Source organism: Oryctolagus cuniculus, chromosome 1 (genome assembly GCF_964237555.1).
Source record: "Oryctolagus cuniculus chromosome 1, mOryCun1.1, whole genome shotgun sequence".
Lineage (NCBI taxonomy): Eukaryota > Metazoa > Chordata > Mammalia > Lagomorpha > Leporidae > Oryctolagus > Oryctolagus cuniculus.
In genome coordinates, this window is record NC_091432.1 from 33,855,461 (window position 1) to 33,874,052 (window position 18,592).

Below are 18,592 nucleotides of genomic sequence, written 5' to 3' on the forward strand. Positions count from 1 at the left end.
TAGCAGGTTAAGCCGCCGCTTGCAGTGCTGGCATCCCATATGGGCACTGGTTCGAGACCTAGCTACTCTACTTCCTATACAGCTCTCTGCTATGGCCTGGGAAGGCAGTAGAGGTTGGCCCAAGTCCTTGGGCCCCCACACCCGCGTGGCAGACCCGGAGGAAGCTCCTGGCTCCTGGCTTCGGATTGGCGCAGCTCCAGCCATTGTGGCCAATTGGGGAGTGAACCTGTGGATGGAAGACTTCTCTCTCTGCCTTCCCTTTTCTCTCTGTGTAACTCTTTCAAGCAAAATAAATAAATATTTAAAAAATAATTTTAAAAAGTATCCTTCCATGTAAGGAAGTAGTCAATCTTTACCTTCATTTTCTTTTATGTACTTGTGTAGGAACTGAGACACCATTTGCTGTTTTATCTGAGAAAAATCTATTAGTTACTGAAGCACATGGGGTACAGGATACCTTATATCCAGGGTATGAGTCCCTGGCCCTGAACCCCAGGACTGACCAGAATTGAGAATGGGAATGTTGAAAACAGCCCCAAGGATGTGTGAGTCTCGTGAGTTCAAGTGCTGATGACACAGTCTTTCCAGTGCCGGTTTTACTACTTCAGGGTGAGCCAAAGCAACGAACATTGTGGCATTCCTGTGTTTCAGTGGGAGCTACTATACAGAGCCAAATCTCAATTGCATGTTCTTGGAGGAAGCCAAGATTTTATTATAAAGGTGGCAAAATAAATCTAGAGAGACGTGGGGGAAGAAAACCCCGTCTGCCATTTGCTGCTTTGCTCCACAAGATATTTTAGCTTAGCTGCTAACAAGTGACCACTTTGGGTTCTTCTGAGCGGTTACAGTTACCACTTATGTACTTGCTAACAAGGGACAACACAGTAATCCAAGCAGGTGAAAAAAATCTTCAGGTACTGCAGATTTTCTAGCTACATTTGTGTTACACTCGAGTTCATTTGGAAGCCTACAGTAAGAGACAAGAGGTACAAAATGTGCTTTCATGTTGTGCTTGGACAGACTATGGCTCCTAGCAATTAATGCTTTCAGTCGCATTAAGCATTAAATAATGCTTTGTGACATTACAGTATTTCCCGTTACAGATCAATTTTGTAGCATTTGTTCGTAATCGGACTTGAAATGTTACCTAGAAACAAAATATGTTTTCCTTGAAACAGTCAGACCTTATTAGAAATGTAAGGTTTTACAAATCACCATGTTAACAGCTATGTCCCCTAGCTAAGATTTGCTTTCTTTAAATAGTGTTAAAGTCAGGCCCAGAAGCTGTGGTCTCTTTGAGGATTACTCTTCTTATGTGCACTGACTTGAAAGGAAAAAGTTAATGCTCCAAATATATTTACATCTTACTTAATAAATCAACCAGGATTCCCTTGTGGGGGGCAAAAATAATGCTGGCACCTTTTAAAAGTGTTATGTTTATAATTAGAACACAAGGTACTGTTTTCTTCTTTTTAAAGACAGATTCACATTGCTTTAAAGAAGAAAGAAAAAAAGGTGTCAGGCTATTTCTAGGTAAGAGGAGTTTTCTTGTTTCCCGGCCACATCACCATATGCTGTGAAAGAGCAGAGATAAAGAGGAAACACGAGATTCAGAGATGTGGAGCAGCAACGCTTAATACCAACTAGCAAAGATTTTTCAAGCTAGGAAAACCTGGCCATTTAATCACTGTGCAATCTTAGGCAAATTGCTTAAGTTTCCATATGATAGATGTTAACAGTTTGGATAATTTTTATAGAATTTGTTTTCCTATAGAATATTTCTGGGGCTGGTGTTGTGACACAGTGGGTTAAACCACTGCCTGTGACACTGGCATCCCATAATGGGGCTGGTTTGAGTCTTAGCTGCTTCACTTCTGATTCAGCTAACGTGCCTGGGAAAGCAGTGGAGGACAGCCCGAGTGCTTTGGCCCCTGCAGCCACATGGGAGAGCCAGATGGAGTTACAGTCTCCTGCCTTTGGCCTGGCCTATGCCTGGCCATTTGGGGAATAAACCAGTGATAGAAGATCCCTCTGTCTCTCTGTGTCTCTCCCTCTCTCTAACTCTGCTTATCAAATAAATACATAGATTTAAAAGAAGATTATTGCTGTTTATTAAAGCTATCAAGCCCTCAATCATTACTGACACTGAGTGTGTGCTAGACTGCACTGCTCCAGGTCCCAGCAACAACAGTGACTCAGACTGCTGCTCTCGTGTGCTTGTGTTCGAGCTCGGAGGAGATGAGCCGTGTACACAGGAGATCATGCCGAGTGCTCTAGCAGGTTGAGTGGAGGCTCCAAGACAGATGTGTCCACCCCCAAACCATGTGAATATGACCTGACAGGACGTCCTTGCAAAGGTATTTAAGGCCCTCAAGATGCGATCCTCCTAGGTTATGCAGATGGGCCCGAAATCCAAAGATAAGTTATCTAAGAAACACACTGAAAAGAGACCCAGAAAAAGGCAGGAAAGGCCACATGAAGGCCGAGACAGAGACAGGAGGGATGTAGCCAGCAGCTAGGAGCTCCTCGAGTCTCCTCGAAGAGCCTTTGGAGAGACAACTCCAGCCTGCAGCACTGAGGGTAAGTCCCCATGGCTGAACGCCACCCAGTTCACAGTAATGTAAGCATAGGAAACAGTCACAGGCACCAAGGAGAATAAAAGGGGGATGTGGTATTGGGGCCTCAGGGGAGGCCACTTTCAATAATGGGGTCCGGAAGGCCTCCCTGAGGAGGTACCCTGAGTCTCTAGAGGACGTGGATGAGGGGTGTGCTGTCTCAGAGAACAGCAAGTGCACACCATCAACCTAGGAATGACCTTGGTGTGTTCAAGGACAACAGAGTAGTTGGTGGCCCTGGGATATGGGGTGAAAGGGAGAATAGGAAGGAGCCAGTGATGGCCAGGTAGGTAGGGAAGATCCTACAGGGCCTCAGAGGCCCTGGGAAGAAGTGTTGAGTTTTCCATTTGAAATCTGTCAGAGAAACATCCTACAGTTAAAATGGCCCACAGATCCCCTAACTGCATAGAGATGGAATGATATTATGTATTTATTAAATCAGTCAGCGTGGGGCTGTAACCTTGATAATCTCACTCATGGAATCCCGTCACCCTGAATGATTCTACATGGTGTTACAACAGGATCTGAGAAGGCAGACACCACAGGACACAGTAGAAAACCCTCAAGGGGATCCTTTATTTCAATCACTTCCATTTCACGGGGTGGCATTTGAGACTGTATAACTGTTTGTGCCAGTCCAGTCATTGCTCGGTCTTGTCCTAATTCCATGGTAGAAGCCACCCCGGGGGCAGGTCCCAGAACCGTGGGTTCTCTGGATTGGATGGAGTGTGGCCAGAACTCCGCTGCCTCATTCCAGCTGGGGGTCCGTGAGGAAATGCACGGAGTTCTGCTGACTGGTCCAGAGACCAGGCCCACTGCATCTACAAACACGACAATGGTCTCTAGTACCTTTCACGTGTTTCCTGTTTCTAATTCCTCAAGTGCCTGACAGTCACCTTTTCCTGACCTCTAAAATCCCTTTCTCTTTCACATTAGCTTTCCTGATTGCTTCTTCTGGAAAAACAAACAAAACAAAGATGTGGGTTTATTGTGCACATTAGCAGGTCCATACAGAAAAACCACACAGAGGTTTTATATGCCACTTACAGTAACAGCTCAGGGTATAAAGTTAGGAAGAAGAATCTGAAATATCAGACTTGCTATGAAATAAGCTGACCTAGGATGATACCACTTCGGCACTATCAGAATTTTCCTGCACCAACTATTTAACAGGGACAAATGGAAAAAACCCTGGTAGCTAAAATACACAGATGTCACTCCAGACACTGTCCTCTCCCACCTCTCCCAATTTCCAAATAACAGGGCTGTTTCAAGTTTTGTTCCCCTTGAGTTGAAATTGCATGGAAAAAAATTTTAAATGTCATGTTGTAGCCCTGTGTCCCCACGGAGAACTGTAATTGACCGAGATTTTAATGTCTGGAGAGAAATCTTAGTAAAAGCATAGCGATGAGTGTTTTCTCATAAATGTTGAGTGAAAGACAATTTTTACCCCAATTTGAGGTATAAACTTGATTTGGGGGGGGGGGGTACAGCTGCTTGAAATCAGACCACCGTAGCAACCGTCCCCGACCACAGAGGCGAGCCTGGGAGGCGCTCCAGGTTATGGGCAGTTGTCTGTCACAGTTCATCGTGATTTTTGGTGAGGTCTTCCCCATAATTGGTAGCTTGACTTCCAACAAACATGTTCCAGTTCTCCAGGATCTCCTCTTTCGTCAGCTTCTCGTCCTGTGGCAGAGAGGACACAGCTGTCACAGCAGCTCAGGCGGCGCCCATGTGACTTGATTGATTGGCAGCGTTGCAGATATCATAGTTTACCATTCAGAACCAGGGCAGATGTTTGGTGCTGCCTGGGTGGCCCACATCCCGTATCAGAGAGCCTGGGTTCAAGTCCTGCCTCCACTTTTGATTTCGTTTTTGCTAATGGGCATCCTGGGAGGCAGCAGGTAACACCTCAAGCCAGGGTCTCCGCCACCCAGGTAGAAGACCCACATTCAGCTCCAGACCTTTGGATTCAGTCTGACCCAGCCTCAGCTGGTGCAGGCATTTGAGGAGGGGGTCAGCAAATGGAAAATCTCTCTCTCTCTCTCTCAAATAAAATGAAAATAAATAATTTTAAAAAGCAATAATAATTCAGCAGCTGCTGGTGCCTCCTTCACCTCCCATCACTGCACTGCACAGCTCCCAGCTGGAGCAGCCTCCTGAGCTGAAGCTCCTCACGTGAGTCCCTGGTTAATTCAAAGCTCGAGATCCATTTATGTCTACAGGCCTGAAGAATTCTGCTTTCTTTTTCAAGACCTCATTCTAAAGCCTGGGAATTTGCAGCAATTAGCAAAGTGGGAAGAGGAAGGACTCTTTTTCTAACTCATTTATTTATTTGGATATTTATCAATAGATACTGACATTATTAGGCATTGGAGCCAGAAGTGTGAGCTTGTCTGAGGATTTCTCGATTTTAATGGGATGGGCCTCCTCGTGGCTGGCACATCACGTGTGTTTGATAAATATTTGGTGCCCAGGGCAGTAACTGTTGTGCAGCAGGTTAAGCTGCCCCTTGAGATACCATCTTGGAGTGCCTGGGATCAAGTTCCACCTCCACTCTGAAGCAGCTTCCTGCTAATGCATGCCCTGGAAGGCAGCAGATGACGTCTCAAGTACTTGGATTCCTGCCACCCATGTGGGAGACTCAGAAGCAGCTCCCAACTATGTCTGGCCTGGCCCTAACTATTGCCAGCATTTGAGGAGTGAACCAGTGGATGGAAGATCTCTCTCACTTTCTGTCACTCTCTCTGCACTTTTGGGGACTAAACAATTAGATGAATAAGCCCATCTTAGGCAAGGTTGGGTATACTCCTTAAATCCATGTCCTGCCCACATTAACAAAGTTATTGGTTCTGTGGCCTAGCTGTGGCCCACAGCTGACTATCCAGGAAAGTCTGGGCCGAGGGAACTCCCCGTGGGTTATCACAGCCCTGGCTCAGATTTCCAGGTCTCTACCGCAGGGCAACAATGAAAAGTCAACAAGGACACAGCCACAAGGGCCATGCTATTGCCAAAGCAGCAAATAAAACTAATCTTATGTAAATAGTGCTCTTTCAATCAATCAGTGCGTGCAGCGGCACGGGAGGTACCTTGTTCTTGTCTGACTCGTACACCAGGTGCCTGGCCTCGGCCTGTGCGTGGTCGTAGTCTTGAGGGAGGATCCAGTGGCGGATCTCATCTTTGTCCAGCTTCCCATCCTTGTTCAGGTCCCGGAATTCATCAAACTGCTCCCGTTCTGACAAAACCCAGTCTGGCTCCGGGCCATTCTCCTCGTGGGAAAACATGTCCGCTGGAAGGGAAGTTTGCTTTCAGTTACAAAGACAAGGGGGAGGTAGAAGCCAAAAAAAAAAAAAAAAAAAAAAAAAAAAAAAACAACCGAAAAACAAAAGCTGACTTTCTGCATTTCTTAAAGGTGAGAGCAGTCAAGAGACCTAACTCCACGCACTGGTGGCCAGCTTACTGGGGATAATAAAGGCACAACGTATCCACTGGGAAGGCCCATGATAGAACAGAAAAGACACGACCTTCAGAGCCAGAAGACCAATCCTGGCTTTTGACTTACTCCAGTGACTGAGATCAAGCTACTTGGTTCAGTGACTGAACCTTAACTTTCCTGGTCTATACCAAGGAGAAAATAATTTACAGATCACAGGTCATCATGAGGCTCAAACAGACCACTGAGACAAAAAGTAGCACTATCTAGGTAAACACGAACAGTTCACAATACAGAGCACTTTCCGTGGACCAGATATGCTGGAACATGCTTTAGATACATTTTTTCCAGCTGGCTTTATGAAGCAGGTGCCGTTGCTGTTACCATTTTTCAGATGAAGTTCTGACGCGTGGCTTTACCACGTGATCCGTGCCTAGTGTAAGCTCCAGCTGCATGGGAACACAGCCGTTCTGCTTGCAACCCACGTGCTCCTAACTAGCGTGTTTACTGCCACCGTTGTTTCTATCCTGGCATTTTACTTCATCCTTAACAGTTCTATAAGACAGATCATTGTCACGCTTTACAAAACGGCAGGGAAAGGAAAAGGAAGGAGACATCTATGCATTGCTCACCCTGGCACGAGGTCTTGTTGGAAAGAAAAGCCCTCTGGGTAATTTCTTTCTAATGGAAGCACAATTTAGTCAAGCAGTTTGAAAAGTGAAGAAAAAAAAACTTTATGTAACAAGGTTTCAATTTAGAAATAAACTCCTTATAATGAAGTGTCAATATAGAAAAAAATTCTTTATGAGAAAATCTCATATGAGCTTGTCATATACTATCTGAAAATCCAACTGTGAATCATTTTCTTTAAAAATAGCAACTTGACTGGATGTAAATATCTCTCTTGTGAAGTCCTGTCAAATATAGACGTAGAAAACTACATATATTAAAATGAAGCAACATACACATTTGGAAAAAAAGCTTCAATATGGGAAAAACTTTGTGCTAAACTTTCAGTACAGAAAAACAGAAAAGAAGCATCAGGTGGCACAGGGAACAGGTAGTAATGAAGGAAAAGTAGACGTAAGACCCTTGCCTACGAGGCAGACTCACGCCCGACATTTGCCCATTGTGTAGGAGAGAGAACTGTCACATACATTTTGAGCTTCATCTAAGTGTTTCCATTTTGCAGATAAGGAAAACTGAGGTCACACAGCTGTTAAGTGAAGAAGCCAGGGCTTCTAATTCCAGTGCCCTTCCCCCTACACCACACGACCACCATCCCTGCCTGGAAAGAGGGCGCCCCTGAAATCCTGAAATGAAGTCCCCTGCTGGACAAGTCAATGTATCTGGTCCCTGTGATGACAAGTTACTCAGAATTCAGTTTTCAAGCCCCGTGGCCTCCCTCCCTCCGTGCCCAGTGTTGAAGAATGGAGTATTTCTTTCAGGCAGAGCCACTCAAAGACTTTTGTGCCTGGCTGTGCACCATTTCAATGCAGAGTTCAGGAGGGCTGGGAAGAGGACACACTTTTAATCAAAAGCGCCACATTGTTTGTTTTAATCCATCAGCCTTTTCTGTCAGTCTAATTCCATCACCACTGTGGCCGCAGCAAGAGCACCAGCAAGAGGAGGCTCCGGTGCTCGCGCTGACGACACAGCTGTCAGCATCTGCTGTTCTACAAAGGTGGGGCCATCAAGATCACTTTAATTACTGTGGCGAGAGAGCTACCTGTCTGTTACCAACGACAGGGGACAGGGTTCAGTTCTCCCCATCGCAAGACCGGAAGCAACTCTGCCCATCATCACCGAAGGCACCTGTTCTTAGGTATGGAGTGGCAAAATAACACAGCCACGGAACCAGAGCCGAAGGGCAGCCTGCGTGCTGGGCGTACATATGAAGACAATCAGCTGCTTCTTGGAGGTGTGTGCAAGTGAGCTACACAAGTCCCGTCCCTCTTGCACAGGTCAACACCTAAACCCAGTGGTTCTCCAGCTCTTAACTAACAGGAATAGGAAAAGCAGAGCTGGCGAGAGAAGGCAGCCTGCAAAGGGAGCTGTGTGCTGCAGCAGTGGGTGGGGGTCAAGGGAGAATGTCCTTGTTGCCCACTCCAGTCCTGCACGCCTGGGGCTCTGGGGCTACTGGGAAGCGCTCTAACCTGCGAACCTGGCTCCTGAGCCAAGTCTCCGTCAGCCAGTGCTCAGTTACCTGAAGACATAGCTGCTCAACGTTGCTTTACGTGGAGCTCACAACAAAATGCTAGGTCCAGTCCCTGCCCCCGCAGAGGCACACGCCGGCAGTGTTGTTGGAAACGGACTGACAGAGGGATGTCTTTCTGCTGAGAGCTAGAGTGTACACGCAGCGACGTGGATCACAGCTGCGCTGACACAGCCTCTGGGCTCCGGTGACCCATGGTTCGATTTGGAAGTCTTCCCCCACCCTGTCTGCTCTAGCTTCAAGCAACTTTGTGGGCCCTCCAATTCTAATCTGCAAAGGTAAACCGAGGCAGCGTGCTGAAGGCCTCCTCTCTCGGCCAAGGGGCCAACTCTTGGTCAGTCTAGCGGGAGGCGGGGCCAGCCTCTTCATCTCTTCGTCAGTGAACGAGGTTGAATAAGGCCTCCCTGAGCTGGTGTGTCCAATTGGGCTGGAAGGCCCTGCAGACTCGCACCTGTTGCTCAGAGACATCTAGGGAAAGCAGCCAGACCCGGGGGTGGGGGAATGTCGCCCAGTCAGGGCAGCTGAGCAGGACTCCAGGCCAGCACTCACCAATATACTCATCCTGATCCACAAAGCCATCCCCATTCTTGTCGATGTCCTCCAGAGTTTCCTAGGAAGCAAAGGGAAAACAGAATGCAAGGTGGCCATGTGTGCTAAGTGAAGCCGCGAGTTCTATTGTCCTGCTTTGCCCGGCGTTCATGGGTGAATGCCTGCTGACCCCTGGTTCACCGCCTTGCCTCCCTGGGCATCAGCTGCTAGCCTGCAAAAGCACAAGCAGTGGCTTCTGTCCCTACTCCCCCATCCCACACTCCCAGGGGCAGAACACTCTCTCCGCAGGAACGTGTACCTGCAAAGCCTGGGGTGCTCTGGTCGCATCAGGAAGTCCTGCCAAGTCAACCATCTCCACCACCCACCCTGGCGGGACCTGCCAGGAACCCAGCGTGAAAACTACAGGGTTAGCTGATCACAAACATGACCCTGGTGCTAACTGGACCATGAACTCTGCGTTGGTGTCAGAGAAACAGAAAACAGTAGACAACTGACAAACAGAAGCCTGACTGGCTTTTGAATGTATTATACTCTATTTTCCGTCTGACTCCTTAATCAGGTGTTTATTTTGTAACCAGGGTCAGTAACTCAGTGAGTTTTCTGTCTGTTGAACCTGAAGCCACTCAATGCCTGTGGCTAACTCCCCACCTTTGTTCCCATCTGGCTACTCAGCTATTACAGGGTAGAGGTTAGGGAGTACAGAGAAATGATCCCTGGTGCCACTGCCCAGTCCTGAGGGCCACGGTGGTCATGGAGATGAGGCCTGATGCAAAAGCTGGACCCATCCACCCGGCAGCTGGGCACCTGCAATAACCCAGGGCAGATTAGAAACCAAAGCTTCAGCCACCTGTTTCCCAGCGTCGGGACAGGTGGAACTGGCTCAGGACACCTACCCAGGGCACAGGTGATCGCATGTATTTGATTGTCCTGGACAATGAAGACACCTGGGACACAGCGAGAGCCCCCAGAGAGCAGCTACACTGGGCCTCTGCAGGCACAGTGCACCCTCCCAGCCGAGGGTCTGATCCACTCAGCCTCCTCCCGGTCCCAGGGCCCCAGGGCAGCATCCTGCCTAGCCACACTTTTTACTTTACATTTCCAATGGTTTTAACAGTCCAGTGCATTCCATTTCAGAGTCTTTCCCAACTCCTTTAAAGCAGAAAACCACGGCAGGGAAGAGCTACTGCTCACTACACTCATTGGTTCTTTCTGGGGACATATCTGAGCTCCATTTCCCAGCCTTCTCGGACCCAGGCAGGGCCAGATGAACTGTAAGTTGAAGGGGGTGTGCCATTCTGCGGCTGGAACAGTGAAGACGCACTGCACCTTCCCTCTGCTCCTCTGCTCTCCTTTGTCCACCAGCTCGCTGTTGCCAGGAGGAGCCCGAAGCCACAAGGTGGAAGTGGCCTGGGTGATCGGCCCAGACAATCTGCCTGGCTCAGACCATCTGTCCCAGACTTTAGATAAGCAAGAAACAAGCTTCCGTTGTGCTGCACAGCACTACCGGGGCTGGCTGTCCCAGCAGCCTGCCCACCTGCCCGCCCTGGCTGCCATCCTGGGTGGACAGGAACTCTGGTGCAGCCCACTTCAGGGTCCTCCAGCTGTCCCCCTGGTCTTCCCAGCCCAGGCTTATCACTGATCTTACCAGCACCACAATTTCCTTCATATGCTCAAACTCCTCGGGGTGCAGAAAGGCCGTGAACTCCTCCCGAGTGGCTGTCAGGTCCCCGTCGAGGTCTGCAGCCTTGAACCTTCTCTCGTCCCGGGGCAGCATCTTTTTAAAGGTGTGATGATCTGAAGTGTCGGAAAACTCTGCAGGGTTCCCTGCAGGACGGACACAGAAAGGTTGCAACTGTGCCGTGATGGAAGACGTCCCCTTCCAGATCACTCATCCTTCATGCCCCAGGGGCCAACTTCTTCAAAACCTTTAAACTGAGGATGTCTCTAGTGTCTGTCCCTCCAAGCCACCCCATGATCTAGGCCCTACTGGCTTATCAGAAGCATTACAGCCAATGGCTAAGATCGCAAACCAATGCCCTACTTCTCTTTGCTGCACTCTGCTTTCATCCTTGATCTGTATCCAGAAGCTTCTACGACCAACAACATCTTGTCTAAGTGCCCCTGCCTGGCTTTCAGGACACCCTGCATTTGGCTGTGTAAGCACCTTCGCTTCCCATGGCCTCTACCACCCTAGGACTTTGCATAACATCCTCCACCCAGTCCCCTTAATCTAGTCTGCCTCGTATCCAGGCCCTGCCCATTACTGAGTGCACTGCTGCACCTCCGCCCCTCGAGCTGGCCCACTTTCTCCACAGGCAAGTCAGTATTTCTCCAAATAGAAGTCTGTTCTTCAAGTCCAGCTCCCAAATCACCCTCTACAGGAAGCTTTCCCTGACTGTTCCAGCCCACTCGATCCTTGCTGTCTGAAATTCAGCAGCTTATTCTTCCCTTCTGCTTTCCTCTGTGTGTGCCTCTGAGATAAGTTCAAGTATATCAGCAACCTAAGAGATTTTTTTTTAAATGAGAGGCAGAGACAGAGGAAACTCCCATTTTGCTGGTTTACTCTCTAAACGCTTATAATGGCCAGGATCCAGGAACTCAATCCAGATCTCCCACATGGATGGCAAAAATCCAATTACCTGAGCCATCACCACAGCCTCCCAGGGTCAAAATGAGCAGGAAGCTGGAACCAGGACCTGGAGCCAAGTATCGAACCCAGGGGATCCAAGGAGACGTGGCTGTCCTGATTGGCGACTTAGCTGACAGACTAAATGACTGCCCTGGGACATTTTTAGTTCCTCACACCCCCTCCTCCTACTGTATGTACTCAGAGAAGCAACTCAGTGCATTCTTAGTAAGCAGAGGGAGATGTTACACAAGTAGCTTCTACTTAGGAGGTTGTGACATCTCCCCAGAGGGGGGTGAACACGATGAGCGATGAGCGTAACAAGTCTGCGAGAAGCCTGTGCCCGGGGTCCCAGCCATGACTCACTCCTGTAGCACCTCTTACCTAGGTAGTAACCGTAAGTGGCTTGTTTGTATTCTTCCCAGGAAATTCTATCGTCCTTGTCCCTGTCATAATCCTTCCAGACTTTAGCAACATTATCATAAATGTATCTTTTCTGCACCCGTTTGATCCACACTTTCAGCTCCTCGGTGGTGACAAAGCCATCCCCGTCACTGTCGATTCGATCGACAATCTTCCTGTAGCAAGAAAACACATAAAAATTCCACGAGGCCACTGTTATCAAGGTTTGGGTGACCTTGGGCCAGCAAAAGGTAAACTGCACAATCTAAAATGCAGAAAGAACTAAAACAGAGTCAATGATGCTATGGTGCTGGAAAGGGTCTGAGAGGTGACCCTTTCTAACTTGGTGTGCTGCCCCCACCCTCCACCCCACGCCAATGGCAGGCACTGCTTAATGGGTCACAACCCTCTGTCCAGATAATCCTAGACGGCATCTCAGGACTCTCAGTCCAGCGCCCTTGAGGTGTCTGTCCACTTGCAAATGATCAGAGCTGATCTGAAAGATGAAACCCATTGGTCTCCCCGATGTAGTCCAACTCCCTTGTTTTAGAGTATGGGAAACTGAGGCCCAGAGAGAAGTGGAATGACTTTTCCAAGATCACACAGCTGGTGCTTTGTACAATGGGGGTTACAACCCAGGTTTTCTGGCTCCAAGGCCCAATCCAAAAAAATGGAAAATTCTATGTAGACCTAAAAGTAAGTTCTGTTAAGAAACAAAAGAAACAAACAGAAAAAGCCCACCACCTTGAACTTGGAGACCTGAAACTTAAAGCCAAAGGAGAGCAGATCTTGCTGGAGAGAGCATAAAATGTCAGGGATGGAAGCACAGACATCACGGAACCTAGACGGGAAACCTGACCAACTGAGCAGCCTGACTACCCGCCCCCTCCGGGCTCCCAGTACAGGGCGAAGACCCCGTGCCCACTGGGGTCTCCAGCTCCACAGCTGGCCAGTGGTTTCCCACCAGGCTCCACTGGAGTAGAGTACACTAAGTGCTAGTCCACCACAAACTTGAGCTTGGGAACTCACCACTGACCATTTCTGGGCCAGAAGGTCCCAAGTTAGGGCCAGTAGCTCAACGACACCACAAGCTAGTTCTATTGTTTACTAAGTCTCATACAGGCTATTTGTGTATTTGTTTCTCTGTTTGGGGCTGGTGTTCTAGCAACTTCAGGGATAAAACCTTCTTGGCAGTTAATCTTCGATTAATTAAGAAGGGAAACAAAGTCAGTTTGAGAGTTGGGTGGACAAAACTTCCTATATCCTGTTGCCAGGGAAGGAGAGGACAGGAGGAGACTGAACAATGATCCCCAGCTCCATCGGAGACCAAGCTCCTCTCTGCCAGGGACGTGGAACCATTTCTAACAATCTGAAAATAGCCCTGCCCCTTGGCAACTGTCACAGATCTCAAGGCTAATGACTCAACTTCAAGTGCCCTTTTTTTTATTTTTTGACAGGCAGAGTTAGACAGTGAGTGAGAGAGAGAGAGAGGGAGAGAGAGAAAAGGTCTTCCTTCCGTTGGTTCACCCCCAAGTGGCCACCACGGCCAGCACTGCGCCGCTCCGAAGCCAGGAGCCAGGTACTTCCTCCTGGTCTCCCATGGGGTGCAGGGCCCAAGCACTTGGGCCATCCTCCACTGCACTCCCTGGCCACAGCAGAGAGCTGGACTGGAAGAGGAGCAACTGGGACAGAATCCGGCGCCTCAACCGGGACTAGAACCCAGGGTGCTAGCGCCACAGGCGGAGGATTAGCCTAGTGAGCCACTGTGCCGGCCAAGTGCCCTTTTTTTTTTTTAAACTTCATTCCAGGAAATCTCAGCCCCACACAGCAGAGTTCTCTCAACCTTGTGTAGAACTGAGCTCACCAAGTGCTGCTCCAGTCCCGGGGACTCCATGATCACCCAAAGCCAGCGGAGGACCAGGCAAAGATTCAGCAGCATCGGACAGTGCATCTCTCCTTCAAGGTAGGGAGACCATCTAACGCATGCCCCCTCCCCCCAGATCCAGGATGTAGTGCAACCTGACCCACAGTAGGAGTTCAACAGATAAATTTCTTGAAAGAGTAAACAAATCTTAGCTTCTCTCTTTACACGTCTCCAGAGTGAGATGTTAGGAGAGGTAGCTGTGATGTGGCTAAAGCTGAATGGTTTAATCAGAGAACCTGGATCCCTATCCTGGCTGGGGTCTTCCACCACCTGTGTGATCTTGGGCCAAGGGCAGGACTCTCTGAGGCTCGATTTCCCTATACACTGGACCACCTTCTTCACAAGGAATATACTGTGAGCGGCAAAAAAAAAAAAAAAAAAAAAAAAACAAAACAAAACAAAACAAAAAAAAAAACAAAACAAAACAGAGCGTGGCTTTCCTCACAAAAGACAAGGATCTCGGTTGGGGTGGGTGGAGAACTCAACAAACTCTCAGCAGGGAACAGACATGAGCAAGGCCTGCAGGCAGGGCCTATGGCAACTCCCAGACGCCCTGGCCGCGATGCCCAGGTCTGGTGCAGACCATGTCCGCCTGCTGGGGGCCACGGGCTCGGGAGGAACCAGGAATCGGGGTCTGCACTGAACTCTCTCAAATTGTAAAAGTCAGCAAGTAATGTACATCTTCTTTTAAGACTGTGGCATATCCGTGCCTGCGTGCAGCCTCTTTGCAAGCCTCTGGCCTGGGTGTCCCTCGGAGCCTGCGAGCTGTCACATCTTCAGAACTGAGGGCCAGGGGGTGGTGACAAAGTTGCCCGGATCCAGCCATGCTCTTCCCTCGGCAGCCCAGGCTGGGAGGGAACTATTGAAACAGAAGCTAAGGACAGAGGTGGCTTCTCACACTCAGCCCCACCCCAGCACTAGGCCAGGTTTACCTTACACAGGAACGGGGCATCTACTTCCCACCTGGTGGCTCAGGCCAAAGACCCGGATGTCACCCTTGACTCCTCCCTCCCTCCCCTCCCCAACCCTTAGTTAAAGTCCAAAGCTGCCAGTCTGCCTCCTACTTGTATCTGGATTCACCAGGCCATGCCCAGCTCAGGCATTCATCACGCCCCACCCCGCGCCCCTGGTCTGCCCACCTGGCCTCAGTTACATCTTCACCCCATGGCCAGCGGGGTCACAGCACTGCAGCTGCATACAGGGGGGCGTCTCATCCTGTCCTCCCCTCCCTCCTCTTCCCTGCCCCTTTACAGACTCAGTTCTTCTCACGCCCCAGAACAGGGCTCAACACTCTTCCAAGTGAGCTCTTCTCTCTCCAACAGTGTCTTCCCCTGTGGGACCTCCCACAAGCTCTGAATCATCCCACAAGCTCTGATGAGGTGCTGGCCCCAGCCCCCCAACCCCCCAGCACACGCCTCCCTCCCACCTGGAGCCTTCGGGGCTCCTCTGGATGCGTGCGCTGTGGTTTTTCCATTCCACCATCGCATGGCACCTGGCACACAGCAGCCATTCAAGTATTGTTGCCTAAATGAATGAACGGGGTCCTGTACATACAAGGGTAAAACCCAGACCGACTCCACTGGCTCACGGGAGATGCTGAACTGTAAGCTGTGAGGTTGAAAAAAACGAGTTCCCAACTTCGGATCCCAAAACCTGTCCCCCTGCTCCTCTCCAGTGACAGTGCCTAATGGCTGTCATCCACAGAGGGCCCCAGAAGAAATCAGTCACCAAGTGCCTCAAAACAATAGGAGATGGTGCACTTATCAATGGCCCCCATTGTGGAGGCCCCTAAGGAGAAGAGAAAGTATTTCTCTACAAAAGAAAAGGTAATTGTTTGAAGGTGACTTTGAAGTTCAGAGATCTTTTTTTATCAGAGCAGGCAGCTGGTACACCTTCACAATAGGTGTAATTCATCCTCAGAGCCTAACTGAGCCCACTGGCCTCTGGTAGCCCCTGGCCGGCACAGGGATGGCTGTGTTCTCTTCTGTGTGGCAGAACATGAAGAGCCTCCACTCCCACCACACACACCCCCAAACCGGCTGGGTGCCTCCCCAGCCCTGCCTCTACCTGGGACCAAGCTGGCAGCGGATCCCGCTGTGGCAGGATTTCCAGGTAACTCTGCCCAATGCCCAGGTGTCTCCTGGAGGGGCTGGAGAGGCTGTCCCCGGGGTGCATCAGGTTGGGCCCCAGAGTCACAAGCCGACACCGCTACCGCCAGCCTCCTGCTTTCTGCCAGGGAACTGAGTGGCTCTGTGGACGCCGCTGGGACGGACGCTAAGGGACCAGTTTCCATTTCTGCCCCACCCCCCACGCCCATCTGCTACCCCTGACCACCTTTCGCTTCTTGTCAACCGGATTTTAATGTCTTGACGGCAGATGTACCGGGTAAAAGGCGGGCACATCCCGGCCCCGGCCTCCACGGCCCGCAGCCGTCATCATTCCCCCACTCATATCCACCCCGCCCCCCATCCCTTCCTAGAGATGATCACAGCCCCTCTTTCCGGGAACCCGGAGCTTGGGGGGAACAGCGGGGCTACAGCCAAGTCACTAAGGGCCCCCGCGAACAAACCCTTCTTTTGTACTCGCTCTCCCGTTCCTTCTGATGCAACCAGGGGAGGGGGCGGGCCCTGGCCGTCCTGGCTCCCGCGCCGCTGCCACGTTCCCTTCTCCCCGCGGGAAGCCTCCAGCCGGGGCGTGGCAGCGACCTCCATGCGGGGCTCCCAGGGGCCCCGCCGCCCGGCCCCGCAGGCCCCCGCACGCGATCTCGCTTTCGCTTTGCCGTGCGCTGCCCCGGGCCGCGGCCTCACCCCAGCCTCTCCTTGCTCTCGTCCGGCGTGAGCTGATCGAAGGTTTTGGAATCCTCCTTGCCCAGGAAGGCCTCGTGGTCGTACTGGAAGCTCTGGTTGTCCTCGGGCGGCCGCTCGCCCAGCTCCGAGTCGGGCCGCACCACGCGCTCCTTGCGCACCGTGGGCTTGGCCCGCAGCGTCCGCGGCGCCAGCGCCAGCGCCAGCAGCAGCCCCAGGGCGAGCCCCAGGCGGCGGCCGCGCGCCATGGTCCCGTGGAGAGGGCGGCCGCGAGCCACGCTGGAGCGAGCGGCGAGAGCGGCGGCTCGGGAGTGGGGGCCCGAGCGCGGCGGCGGCGGTGGCGGCGGCGGGGCTGGGGCCGGCGCGGGCAGGGGGCGGGCCGGCGCCTCGGCAGTGCCCGCCCCGGGCCCCTGCGGAGGGGCGCGCCCGGGCCGGGGCAGGGACACGGAGGGCGGCCCCGCTCACGCGCCCATTGGCCGCGGCGAGGCCGGGGGAGCCCGGGGGAGGCCGGGCCTCGGAGCCACGTCGCCGGCGCGGGTGGTGGGCGCCGGGCTCGGGTTGCGCCTCGGCCCCTCCCCGCAGTCTCGTGGAGAGGGGCGGGCCCAGGCGGACGGGGCTGGGGACTGGAGGGCTCGTGGGAAGACGGGGAAGAAGTTCTTTATCAAGCAACAGATGTTCGGGGCACCGTTGCCCCTCGTCGTCCGGTTTCGGGGAACGCGAAGGAAGGTGGCGCTGCCCCCTTCAACCTCCAGCTGAGTGCCTCAAGCGCAGCCCCCAGACCCGGCCCCACGTGTCCTGAAGCTCACGGCCGTCCCCCTCTAGCAAAATTTGGAGACTGTTTGCAGACCGAAGCGAGTGGGAGGAGAGCCGGCTGGGCGGGGTAGCAAACAGGGGCGTCGAGGAAGGGCCAAGCGGGCACCACTGAAGTGGGGGCGGACGGCAGGCGCGCGCGGGCAGGCAGTCCCATCCCCCTGCCCCCACATAAATCGGGATTTCAGAGGTTTATGTTTTCGTCTTTGAAAGCTGGCAACTCGTTTTACAAAAGCGCTCCCCGAATCCCGTCTTAGCTGTGCATTAATTCCGGAGCCCTGCGGAGGAGGAGCTGTGTCCCACCGCGCTTTCTGCAGTGACAGCAATGCTCCGTATCTGGGCTGTCTGATAGGTAGGTGGTGGCCGTGGAGCACTTGACCTACAGCTGGGGTTTTGTTTTGAATGTGAACTGAGCCACTTGTGGCCATCGGCTGGCGTATTGGACCGTGCACACAGGTCTAGAGTAATAATGCTTTTGGATCTCATGGAAGCCTGGGCCACCAGCCCCACCTCTTCTCCAAATGCACATTCCACCCTCCCCAGATGCACGTTCCGCTGCTGGCATGGGTGTTTGATTTAGGATCAGAGGATCGGTGGATCTTCTGAAGCCCCACCCGTGAGCCCCCGTATTAGAATCCTTAGGAAACTGTGGTTGAGGAGAGAAGCCTGCCCCGACAGCCCGGCACCAGAAGTTTCCTCTCCCTAACTCTGCGCCTTCCCCCTAATTCCTGATATTCTAGAAAGGTCACGGGCTGTGCTTCTTGCCCTTGCAGTAAGCATGTCCCGGCTTATCAATGGCAGCACAGATACAAGCATCCTTCTGCGGAAGACTCAATCAACAAACAAACAATCCCCATGTGTCTCCCACACCTAAGCATTGATGCTTAAGTCCAGTGATGCTGAGTGTCCAGTGAGGAACAAGGCAGTCATGTGCTTCCCAGAACTGTGATGTGTGTGAGCTCATTCATTCAATACCTGCTACATATTGGGGCTTTGCTGTATGCTGGTTTACTTGCAACCATGGCTTGTAAATCAGTGTAACAAGTGGTCAGAGAGGAAGCTATTCAGAGTCGTGGGGATACATCAGAGGGACAGGACTCCAACCTGGACATGGGGATCAATCAGGGCAGGTTTTGTGGAGGAAGGAGATCTAAGCTGAGACTGAAGGTGGGTAGGACCGGGTAGACAGGGGACACGTGGCTATAGGAGAGGAG

General features: G+C 51.6%; 2 protein-coding genes across 2 annotated transcripts in view; one reads left to right on the plus strand and one right to left on the minus strand.

The window, feature by feature from the left end:
- The window catches only part of LOC100346516 (uncharacterized), a 254,537-nt gene extending 245,166 nt beyond the window's left edge, over positions 1 to 9,371 (plus strand). Inside the window, exon 5 of the mRNA XM_070071938.1 lies at positions 7,241 to 9,371. Coding sequence (XP_069928039.1) covers positions 7,241 to 7,244 — 4 coding nt within the window. The 3' untranslated portion in view covers positions 7,245 to 9,371. The remainder of the gene's footprint in view (positions 1 to 7,240) is intronic.
- On the minus strand, positions 3,163 to 17,019 carry RCN1 (reticulocalbin 1). Its single transcript, XM_008269369.4, has 6 exons — positions 16,572 to 17,019; positions 11,823 to 12,016; positions 10,458 to 10,636; positions 8,813 to 8,873; positions 5,705 to 5,904; positions 3,163 to 4,301 (listed from the first exon to the last, which is right to left on the minus strand). Exons 1-6 carry the CDS (start codon positions 16,814 to 16,816, stop codon positions 4,194 to 4,196), a joined length of 987 nt encoding a protein of 328 aa, XP_008267591.3. The 5' UTR covers positions 16,817 to 17,019; the 3' UTR covers positions 3,163 to 4,193.
- Positions 17,020 to 18,592: the final 1,573 nt, after the last annotated feature.

Coding starts and splice junctions, on each gene's coding strand:
- RCN1 (XM_008269369.4), bottom strand. CDS start 16,816: ATGGCGCGCGGCCGCCGCCTGGGGCTCGCCCTGGGGCTGCTGCTGGCG. Junction 10,637..11,822: donor CACTTACGGTTACTACCTAG/GTAAGAGGTGCT, acceptor TCCGTCCTGCAG/GGAACCCTGCAGAGTTTTCC. Junction 5,905..8,812: donor GGATCAGGATGAGTATATTG/GTGAGTGCTGGC, acceptor CTTCCCTTCCAG/CGGACATGTTTTCCCACGAG.